At 44.4% G+C, this 12,260-nt stretch overlaps 1 protein-coding gene across 16 annotated transcripts in view; it reads right to left on the bottom strand.

The window, feature by feature from the left end:
- Positions 1-12,260, bottom strand: part of LOC121552334 (neurexin-3b) — a 436,890-nt gene that overhangs the window by 41,979 nt on the left and 382,651 nt on the right. For all 16 annotated transcript variants that reach the window (XM_041865181.2, XM_041865182.2, XM_045211270.1 and 13 more), the window contains one exon: positions 10,944-11,144. In XM_041865181.2, coding sequence (XP_041721115.1) covers positions 10,944-11,144 — 201 coding nt within the window. The remainder of the gene's footprint in view (positions 1-10,943; positions 11,145-12,260) is intronic.

The following is a 12,260-nucleotide window of genomic DNA, read 5'->3' as shown; positions in this document are numbered from 1 at the left end:
CAGTATATTCTCCAGGCAGCCAGTCAGTCTATATAGTATATTTTCCAGGCAGCCAGTCAGTCTATATAGTATATTCTCCAGGCAGCCAGTCAGTCTATACAGTATATTCTCCAGGCAGCCAGTCAGTCTATACAGTATATTCTCCAGGCAGCCAGTCAGTCTATATAGTATATTCTCCAGGCAGCCACTCAGTCTATATAGTATCTTCTCCAGGCAGCCACTCAGTCTATATAGTATCTTCTCCAGGCAGCCAGTCAGTCTATATAGTATATTCTCCAGGCAGCCACTCAGTCTATACAGTATATTCTCCAGGCAGCCAGTCAGTCTATATAGTATATTCTCCAGGCAGCCACTCAGTCTATATAGTATCTTTCCAGGCAGCCACCAGTCTATATAGTATATTCTCCAGGCAGCCACAGTCTATACAGTATATTCTCCAGGCAGCCAGTCAGTCTATATAGTATATTCTCCAGGCAGCCACTCAGTCTATACAGTATATTCTCCAGGCAGCCAGTCAGTCTATATAGTATATTCTCCAGGCAGCCACTCAGTCTATATAGTATCTTTTCCAGGCAGCCACTCAGTCTATATAGTATATTCTCCAGGCAGCCACTCAGTCTATACAGTATATTCTCCAGGCAGCCAGTCAGTCTATATAGTATATTCTCCAGGCAGCCACTCAGTCTATATAGTATCTTTTCCAGGCAGCCACTCAGTCTATATAAGTATATTCTCCAGGCAGCCACTCAGTCTATACAGTATATTCTCCAGGCAGCCAGTCAGTCTATACAGTATATTCTCCAGGCAGCCACTCAGTCTATATAGTATCTTTCCAGGCAGCCACTCAGTCTATATAGTATCTTTTCCAGGCAGCCAGTCAGTCTATATAGTATATTCTCCAGGCAGCCACTCAGTCTATACAGTATATTCTCCAGGCAGCCAGTCAGTCTATACAGTATATTCTCCAGGCAGCCACTCAGTCTATATAGTATCTTTTCCAGGCAGCCACCAGTCTATATAGTATATTCTCCAGGCAGCCACTCAGTCTATACAGTATATTCTCCAGGCAGCCAGTCAGTCTATATAGTAGTATTCTCCAGGCAGTACTAGTCCATAAGTATATTCTCCAGGCAGCCAGTCAGTCTATACAGTATATCCTCCAGGCAGCCACTCAGTCTATATAGTATATTCTCCAGGCAGCCAGTCAGTCTATATAGTATATTCTCCAGGCAGCCACTCAGTCTATACAGTATATTCTCCAGGCAGCCACTCAGTCTATATAGTATCTTCTCCAGACAGAGTGCGATTCCCCCCCTGCTTTCAGAGCTGAGCTGGAGGCAACTGTCTCCGTATCTGTTAACACCTTGATTCCCAACCATAAGTTTGATATGCATGATAGGCACTTGACTACAGTTGACGCTATTGCTCTGGATTTACCATCTCTGCTTTGAGGAATTCAGACCTCAAAAGTTGAAGGGGAAAGATAAGCATCATCTAATTGAACAATTTTAGATGGTGATTATCTTTTCCATTCATTTGGGAACTCTCTCTAGTGTTAGCCTCTCCTCTGTCTAATTTCTCATAGCAATGGGACACAGATGGAACTCAATCTCTGGCCCCTGTGGAGCATCAGTATCATCCTCCCTCTGTACCAGACATACTGTACTCCCTCTGGGACAGACAGATCACTAGATATACAGTGAGGGAAAAAAGTATTTGATCCCCTGCTGATTTTGTACATTTGCCCACTGACTAAGAAATGATCAGTCTATAATTTTAATGGTAGGTTTATTTGAACAGTGAGAGACAGAATAACAACAACAAAATCCAGAAAAACGCATGTCAAAAATGCTATAAATTGATTTGCATTTTAATGAGGGAAATAAGTATTTGACCCCTCTCAATCAGAAAGATTTCTAGCTCCCAGGTGTCTTTTATACAGGTAACGAGCTGAGATTAGGAGCGCACTCTTAAAGGGAGTGCTCCTAATCTCAGCCTGTTACCTGTATAAAAGACACCTGTCCACAGAAGCAATCAATCAATCAGATTCCAAACTCTCCACCATGGCCAAGACCAAAGCAAGCAGCTTGGTGAGAAGGTGACAAGAGTTGGTGCGATTATTCGCAAATGGAAGAAACCCAAAAGAACTGTCAATCTCCCTCGGCCTGGGGCTCCATGCAAGTTCTCACCTCGTGGAGTTGCAATGATCATGAGAACGGTGAGGAATCAGCCCAGAACTACACGGGAGGATCTTGTCAATGATCTCAAGGCAGCTGGGACCACAGTCACCAAGAAAACAATTGGTAACACACTACGCCGTGAAGGACTGAAATCCTGCAGCGCCCGCAAGGTCCCCCTGCTCAAGAAAGCACATATACAGGGCCGTCTGAAGTTTGCCAATGAACATCTGAATGATTCAGAGGAGAACTGGGTGAAAGTGTTGTGGTCAGATGAGACCAACATCGAGCTCTTTGGCATCAACTCAACTCGGCGTGCTTGGAGGTGGAGGAATGCTGCCTATGACCCCAAGAACACCATCCCCACCGTCAAACATGGAGGTGGAAATATTATGCTTTGGGGGTGTTTTTCTGCTAAGGGGACAGGACAACTTCACTGCATCAAAGGGACGATGGACGGGGCCATGTACCGTCAAATCTTGGGTGAGAACCTCCTTTCCTCAGCCAGGGCATTGAAAATAGGTAGTGGAAGGGTATTCCAGCATGACAATGACCCAAAACACACGGCCAAGGCAACAAAGGAGTGGCTCAAGAAGAAGCACATTAAGGTCCTGGAGTGGCCTAGCCAGTCTCCAGACCTTAATCCCATAGAAAATCTGTGGAGGGAGCTGAAGGTTCGAGTTGCCAAACGTCAGCCTCGAAACCTTAATGACTTGGAGAAGATCTGCAAAGAGGAGTGGGACAAAATCCCTCCTGAGATGTGTGCAAAGCTGGTGGCCAACTACAAGAAACGTTTGACCTCTGTGATTGCCAATAAGGGTTTTGCCACCAAGTATTAAGTCATGTTTTGCAGAGGGGTCAAATACTTATTTCCCTCATTAAAATGCAAATCAATTTATAACATTTTTGACATGTGTTTTTCTGCATTTTGTTGTTGTTATTCTGTCTCTCACTGTTCAAATAAACCTACCATTAAAATTATAGACTTGATTTGTCTTTGTCAGTGGGCAAACGTACAAAATCAGCAGGGGATCAAATACTTTTTTCCCTCACTGTATTTCCATCACCCTCCATCCTTCCTCTCTACCTGCCCACGCTGTCCTAGCCCGGGCCTCCCTGAGATCCAGTCCGCCGATCTCCCACAGGGACTATCCTTAATTAAGCGTGTGATTCTCTCTCTCTCTCTCTCTCTCTCTCTCTCTCTCTCTCTCTCTCTCTCTCTCTCTCTCTCTCTCTCTCTCTCTCTCTCTCTCTCTCTCTCTCTCTCTCTCTCTCTCTCTCTCTCACACACACACACAAACACAGCCAGGTGCCTAGCAAGACTGCAGCATCATTTAGTCTACTCCCTCAACTCCACACCTCTACTCAACCTGTCCTCCTCACCCTGTCTTCCTAAGGTCTGGGATATCTGCCAACTTCTATAGGTTCTCTCCTCACCTCTCCTCATGCCACATAGTTGACAATCAACCAGGGAGCTGTAAACCACAGCCTGAGGAAAATGAATTCACAACAGTGTGACTCAATGCTCTGAATCAAAATGGCTACAGCCCTGGGACTTGAGGAAGAGTTCACTTAAAACAGTCAAGAGAGGAGAAAGAATAAAATGTATCTAGAGCTTGCAAATGGAGATCGGTCAGGCCCAGGGGCACAACTTTTACTGGAGATGGGGGGGACATTTCCCCCCACATTCTGAAATTGCATTTTTGTCCCCCACAGTTTTATCATTGGAATGTGATACAAAATGAGGCAAATGTGTGCTTTAGGACCATGCGGACGCCTCCGAGCAGTCGGGTAGGCTGTTTGGAGTGTTTATCCGACAGATTTTTTCTAAAGTTGCGCCCCTGGTCTGGCCAATACACATTTGTTAAAAACAACTTGACTTGCAAAGCTGGTATGCTTATGCACATTTGTTTATTTGTATGCTTGGTATTAGAGTCACCAAAATATGCCATTATTCTACATTGAGAAAAGGTGGTCTCATAAGTAAATCATTCATAAGGAAGGAAAGAAAGGAAGTCCATTATTGATTGTCATTGTGTAATTGATAGTCTGTGGTATAAAACACTATGTTTCTCCCTAATAATATGGCCTATCTTTCATGGTGACCTTGTTGATGCAGCAGGCAGACAGCCAGGCAGGGGAGAGAGAGAGACACGGTGTTGAAATGGATCTGAATCAGCAGGACGGCACCGGCATAATGCCCTATTGATGCCCATAATGTGTGTGTGTGTGTGCATGCATGCCATTCAGACAGATGGAATACAAGGCAGCAACAGGAAGTTTTGCTAGGCTCCTGACATTCATGCCAGACATAATGAAGCTTGGCATTGGAGATCATTGATGCTGATGACAGTCCTTTTATAGAGACACCAAAGCATTCAGTACCTAAGTACAACTGGAAAATCCTGAAGTGATATTACAGTGTGTGCGTCCCAAATGGCACCTTATTCCCTATATAGTGCACTACTTTTGACCAGAGCCCATAGAGAATAGGGTGCCATTTGGGACACAGAGCAGAGCTTTTCTCGTCCCTCTCCCTTGTGCTGCCCTGAGTTGATGAAGTCATACAACAGGCAGCGATGACATGAGAGGTCATCATTATTGAGGTGCAGGACAATCTGTTTAAAGGTGCGAGGCAGATAAAAGCTCTTGTGTCTGTCGCTTGGCCCCGTGCTCCAGGGCTCCGGGGAGAGTTATGGCTTTAATATGAACACCGCCAGTTCAATTTGTCCTCCGGGCGTCAACGCAACGCTCAACGTGATTACTTTCTTGGCAAGCTGGAGACATTCATTGGCTTAGAGTCAGGATGCGTTTCACAAAGCCCTCTGTTATATGGTGTGGCAGGGCGGGGGCAGGGGAGGGAATAAAGGAGAAGAGAGAAATACAGGTTGTGTCCCGGATGGCACTCCATTCCCTACATAATACACTACATTTGACCAGAGTCCTATAGGCCCTGGTCAAAAGTAGTGCACTATGTAGGGAATAGGGTGAAACACACTCCTAGAGACCCAAATGGCCCCCTATCTCCATTCCCAGAGCTGGAGCTAACATGATAGGATAGGTATAGAAATAGAACCTCTAGAACGGGTAAATCCCTACAGAACGTTGAACTAAAAAGGAATTCCTGTTCTAGGGATTCTATTTTGATGAGGTAAGGCAGGAAGAAAGGCCAAGTTAGGGTACGACAGAATGAACAGAAGCGCTTCAATCCTCTGCCACGGTGAAAAATATATTAAATCCCTGGTAAACCATACAGGGAAAAGAGCTCAAAGCCCTCAATCCCCCAAACTGTCAGTAAAGGAAGTGCTAAAACTAGGGCTGGGAATTGCCAGGGACCTCACGACATATTATCACAATACTTAGGTGCCGATACGATATGTATTGTGATTTTCACAATTCTAAATGTATTGCGATTCCATACTGAGATTTTATTGCGATTTGATCTTCCAAACATATTGCTCACTATCCAGTATGTCTGCTGCAGAGGGAAAAGAGAGAGCATGAGAAAATGAGTTTTGATCATTCAGGTAAATAAAAACACTGAAAACATGCTGGCTCACTATTCAATCAAATGTATTTATAAAGCCCTTTTTACATGGCTTGAGCCATGTTTCAGTCAGGCCAATCACATCAAGATTATGATCAGTGATTAGTTCATTGACTATGACTGCCTTGGAAGTGAGGGATCTAACATTAAGTAACCCTATTTTGAGATGTGAGATATCACAATCTCTTTCAACAATGACAGGAATGGAGGAGGTCTTTATTCCAGTGAGATTGCTAAGGCGAACACCACCATGTTTAGTTTTGCTTAACCTAGATCGAGGCACAGACACAGTCTCAATGGAGATAGCTGAGCAGACTACACTGACCGTGCTAGTGTCAGACTCCACTAAGCTGCCTGGCCGGCTAACAGCCTGCTGCCTGGCCTGCACCCTATCTCATTGTAGTGCTAAAGGAGTTAGAGCTCTGTCTATGTTGATAGATAAGATGAGAGCACACCTCCAGCTAGAATGGAGTCTCACTCCTCAGTAGGCCAGGCTTGGTCCTGTTTGTGGGTGAGTCCCAGAAAGAGGGCCAATTATCTACAAATTCTATCTTTTGGGAAGGGCAGAAAACTCTGAGAGCTCATCACTCGCCCTAACTGGGAGGGGGCCAGAGACAATTACTTGATGCTGACATCGTTCTAGCTGATTTACACACTGAAGTTACGTTGCGCTTGGTGACCTCTAACTGTTTCATCCTAACATCGTTGATGCCGACGTGGATAACAATATCCATATACTCGCCAGGTTTAGCCTTAGACAGCACACTCTTTACGTAGGTAGCCCTGCCCCCTGGTAAACAGTGTATGATCGTTGGATGATTATTTTTATGTCTAATATTGCGGGTAATGGAGTCGCCAATGACTAGGGTTTTCAATTTGTCCGAGCTAAATGGTGGGAGGTTCGGCAGCTCAGACCCAGTAACGGGTGGAGGAGAGACCTGAGAAGGCCTCTTACTCCAACTCGTTGCTTAATGGGGAGAACCGGTTGAAAGTTTCTGTCAGCTGAATGAGCGACACCGGTTGAGCATGCCGACAGCATTTATTTCCAGAAGCCTTGTGAAAATTGTCCGGCTGCAGGGACTGTGCAGGGGGATTTATACTAATATTTGTACTTACTGGTGGCACAGACGCTGTTTCATCCTTTCCTAAACTTAAATTGCCCTTACCTAACGATTGCATCTGAAGCTGTGCTTGCAACACGCCTATCCTCCCCATAAAACGAAATTTATCCTGTATATTATGAGTACAGCAACTGAAATTAGATGGCATAGTGTTGATGTTACTACTTAGCTTTTTGGGCTGGTGGAGGTCCTGTAGAACCATGTCCAGATAAAGCATCCGGGGTGAAAAAGTTGAATGAAGAAAGTAGAGCGAGGAAAAAAGGAAGACGTTGGTAAATGTATTAAAAGTAAAACCCGAAAAATTTGGCAGATAACCAAGCAGCAACAAACAGCACGGAGACAAGTCCGGAAGTTGAGGACGGAACACTCGAAGCTGTAATTGCTGCCAAAAAATTTGTTTAAAAAGAAGATGGAGAACAAGCTATAGGATGAAAAATACTGGAGTTTTGGCACAGATAAAGCCAACTAGTGCTAGCTAATGTTACCTACAGTAGCAAAAAAAATTAATATATATTAATGCCAAAAGTATGTGGACACATGCTCGTCGAACATCTCATTCCAATATCATAGGCATTAATATGGAGTTGGTCCACCCTTTGCTGCTATAACAGCCCCCACTCTTCTGGGAAAGCTTTCCACTAGATGTTGGAAAATGTCTGCTGGGACTTGCTTCCATTCAGCCACAAGAGCATTAGTGAGGTCGGCCACTGATGTTGGGCGATTAGGCCTGGCTTGCAGTCAGCGTTCCAATTCATCCCAAAGGTGTTCGATGGGGTTGAGATCAGGGCTCTGTGCAGGCCAGTCAAGTTCTTCCACACCGATCTAGACAAACCATTTCTGTATGGACCTCGCTTTGTGCATGGGGGCATTGTCATGATGAAACAGGAAAGGGCCTTCCCCAAACTGTTGCCACAAACTATGCTGTAGCGTTAAGATTTCCCTTCACTGGAATTAAGGGGCCTAGCCTGAACCATAAAACACAGCCCCAGACCATTATTCCTCCTCCACCAAACTTTACAGTTGGCACTATGCATTGGGGCAGGTAGTGTTCTCCTGGCATCCGCCAAACCCAGATGGTGAAGCGTGATTCATCACTCCAGAGAATGCGTTTCCACTGCTCCAGAGTCCAATGGCGACGAGCTTTACACCACTTCAGCCGACGCTTGGCAATGCGCATGGTGATCTTAGGCTTGTGTGCGGCTGCTCGGCCATGGAAACCCATTTCATGAAGCTTCCGACGAACAGTTATTGTGCTGATGTTGCTTCCAGAGGCAGTTTGGAACTCGGTAGTGAGTGTTGCAACCGAGGACAGACAATTTTTACGAGCTACGCGCTTCAGCACTCAGTGGTCCCGTTCTGTGAGTTTCTGTGGCCTACCACTTAACGGCTGAGCCGTTGTTACTCCTAGACTTTTCCACTTCACAATAACAGCACTTACAGCTCTAGCAGGGCAGAAATTTGACGAACTGACTTGTTGGAAAGGTGGCATCCTATGACGTGCCACATTGAAAGTCACTGAGCTCTTCAGTAAGTCCATTCTACTGCAAATGTTTGTCTATGGAGATTGCATGGCTGTGTGCTCAATTTTATATACCTGTCAGCAATGGGTGTGGCTGAAATAGCTGAATCCACTAATTTGAAGGGTGTCCAGATACCTTTGTATATATAGTGTATTTTAAATCGATACTTGGAGTTAAATATTGAAATATTATCGTCCCAAAATAATATTGCGATATGTAACTGGATCGATTTTTCCTCCATCACCACCTAAAACCATGAGCCGCATGGTGGGCAGCAGTAGTAGCCATGTGGACAATGGTAATTGAAACAGAACTGACATGCTTATTCAAGGTCCTCTGTAGCTCAATTGGTAGAGCATGGCGCTTGTAACGCCAGGGTAGTGGGTTCGATCCCCGGGACCACCCATACGTAAAAATGTATGCACACATGACTGTAAGTCGCTTTGGATAAAAGCGTCTGCTAAATGGCATATTATGTTATATTATAACTAACTTACTGTCTACTTGCTGTAATTCTACTAATCCTCTTAGCATGTCCAACAGATAATATGCTGTAAAAGTGAACATGTATTCATCTCATCTCTCTCACATACAGTGAGGGAAAAAAGTATTTGATCCCCTGCTGATTTTGTACGTTTTCCCACTGACAAAGAAATGATCAGTCTATAATTTTAATGGTAGGTTTATTTGAACAGTGAGAGACAGAATAACAACAAAAAAATCCAGAAAAACGCATGTCAAAAATGCTATAAATTGATTTGCATTTTAATGAGGGAAATAAGTATTTGACCCCCTCTCAATCAGAAAGATTTCTAGCTCCCAGGTGTCTTTTATACAGGTAACGAGCTGAGATTAGGAGCACACTCTTAAAGGGAGTGCTCCTAATCTCAGCTTGTTACCTGTATAAAAGACACCTGTCCACAGAAGCAATCAATCAATCAGATTCCAAACTCTCCACCATGGCCAAAACCAAAGAGCTCTCCAAGGATGTCAGGGACAAGATTGTAGACCTACACAAGGCTGGAATGGGCTACAAGACCATCGCCAAGCAGCTTGGTGAGAAGGTGACAACAGTTGGTGCGATTATTCGCAAATGGAAGAAACATAAAATAACTGTCAATCTCCCTCGGCCTGGGGCTCCATGCAAGATCTCACCTCGTGGAGTTGCAATGATCATGAGAACGGTAAGGAATCAGCCCAGAACTACACGGGAGGATCTTGTCAATGATCTCAAGGCAGCTGGGACCATAGTCACCAAGAAAACAATTGGTAACACACTACGCCGTGAAGGACTGAAATCCTGCAGCGTCCGCAAGGTCCCCCCTGCTCAAGAAAGCACATATACAGGGCCGTCTGAAGTTTGCCAATGAACATCTGAATGATTCAGAGGAGAACTGGGTGAAAGTGTTGTGGTCAGATGAGACCAACATCGAGCTCTTTGGCATCAACTCAACTCGCCGTGTTTGGAGGAGGAGGAATGCTGCCTATGACCCCAAGAACACCATCCCCACCGTCAAACATGGAGGTGGAAACATTATGCTTTGGGGGTGTTTTTCTGCTAAGGGGACAGGACAACTTCACCGCATCAAAGGGACGATGGACGGGGCCATGTACCGTCAAATCTTGGGTGAGAACCTCCTGCCCTCAGCCAGGGCATTGAAAATGGGTAGTGGATGGGTATTCCAGCATGACAATGACCCAAAACACACGGCCAAGGCAACAAAGGAGTGGCTCAAGAAAAAGCACATTAAGGTCCTGGAGTGGCCTAGCCAGTCTCCAGACCTTAATCCCATAGAAAATCTGTGGAGGGAGCTGAAGGTTCGAGTTGCCAAACGTCAGCCTCGAAACCTTAATGACTTGGAGAAGATCTGCAAAGAGGAGTGGAACAAAATCCCTCCTGAGATGTGTGCAAACCTGGTGACCAACTACAAGAAACGTCTGACCTCTGTGATTGCCAACAAGGGTTTTGCCACTAAGTATTAAGTCATGTTTTGCAATGGAGTCAAATACTTATTTCCCTCATTAAAATGCAAATCAATTTATACAATTTTTGACATGCGTTTTTCTGGATTTTTTTGTTGTTATTCTGTCTCTCACTGTTCAAATAAACCTACCATTAAAATGATAGACTGATCATTTCTTTGTCAGTGGGCAAACGTACAAAATCAGCAGGGGATCAAATACTTTTTTCCTTCACTGTACATACCCTCTCCGATCCCCCATATCGAATCCCTTTTTACTTCATGAATTGGGATTATTCTATAGATAATTTTAGCATGTCCAACAGGGAATATGCTGTAAAAATGAACGTGTATTCATCTCATCTCTCTCACATACATACCCTCTCCGTTCCCCATATCCAATCCCTTTTTACTTTACGAATGGGTTTATTCTATCGATCGTTTTAGCATGTCCAACAGATAATATGTTGTAACAGTGAACATTTTACACTTCTCATCTCACACATTCCATTCCCTCCCTCCTGGAGAATTCCCCTTCCCACCAAACAAACCCCGTCTCTCACACACATACCCCTTTCCATTTTTTCCTTCCTCCACCAATTCCCCCAATCCCCTACCTGAATGGTGGGTGGAGAGCGCTGTTTCCTCGTGGTGGTCGTGGACAGAGTGGTGGTGGTCTCTATGAAGGTGGTGGACATCTCAGGTGGCACGGAGGTGGTGGTGCGGGGAGCGCCCCTACTGGTGGGTACATCCCCCACCAATCGCACACTCCCGTTCACCTTGATGTTGGCGTGGCCTTCGGCAGCCATGTTGAGGACCTTGGGATAGGATTGGATAAACTTTATCGTCTCAGAGTGGACAATTGTCTTAAACACACTATACATTACCCAGTCGACACATTTATATAGAGAGAAAAATCAGTGGAGGCTGGTGGGAGGAGCTATAGGAGGACGGGCTCATTGTAATGGCTGGAATGGAATAAATGGAACAGAGTCAAACATGTGGTTTCCATATGTTTGATACCGTTCCATTCATTCCATTCCAGCCATTAGAATGAGCCCACCCTCCTATAGCTCCTCCCACCAGCCTCCACTGATAGAAACAGGCCTACATTGCACATTACCCATGTGGGTCTTCTATAAATAAATGGGGCCAATGTGTGACATTGGGATCAACATTTTAAAATGGTTTGAAACAAACAAACAAAAATATTTTTATGCAGTTCCACATGTGTACTTAGAGAAATATATGCAAATTGGCCCACAACTCCACTTACAATAATACAGGCCTAGGACTATACATCCTTTATGCAGGGTTGATTTAGACATTGGCAAGACAAATTCAAGCTCTTTCAGGGACTTTTTCAAGCACTTAATTGTAATTTTCAAGGCCCTCAATGTTATACAATTGTGCAGCAGGTAGCCTGGCGGTTAAGAGCGTTGTGCCTGTAACCAAAAGGTTGCTGGTTCAAATCCCAGAGCCGACTATGTGAAAAATCGGTTGATGTGCACTTAACCCTAGTTGAGCCTGTAATTTGCTCTGGATAAGAGCTCTGCTAAATGACTAAAATGTAATAATTTAGATGTATGTACATATATCCCTTAACATAGACCCCCCATTACCACTTTAAGAATAATAAAAAAAAATGTCATTGCCAATGCATTGATTTTCAAATGATTATTGTATTCTAAAACACGGTATGTGAGAATAATGTGGACTTGCCTGACTAAATAAATTGGATGCATGGCAATATTTCTGTAACCTATGTGGCCAACGCAGGCACACATAATAAATCCATGATTTGCAGTAGCATTAATATCACCATCTCTGTTTTTATAATGAGAAAGCGACCAAAAACCAGGTTCCTTTTGTAATGGAAGGATTTGTACATAGCCACGGGAAGTAGAGGTGCTGAGGGTGCTGCAGCACCCCCT

Source organism: Coregonus clupeaformis, chromosome 36 (assembly GCF_020615455.1).
Source record: "Coregonus clupeaformis isolate EN_2021a chromosome 36, ASM2061545v1, whole genome shotgun sequence".
In the NCBI taxonomy this organism is placed as follows: domain Eukaryota; kingdom Metazoa; phylum Chordata; class Actinopteri; order Salmoniformes; family Salmonidae; genus Coregonus; species Coregonus clupeaformis.
Note: the sequence above shows the minus strand (reverse complement) of the source record. Positions and strands in the feature narration are given on the sequence as shown.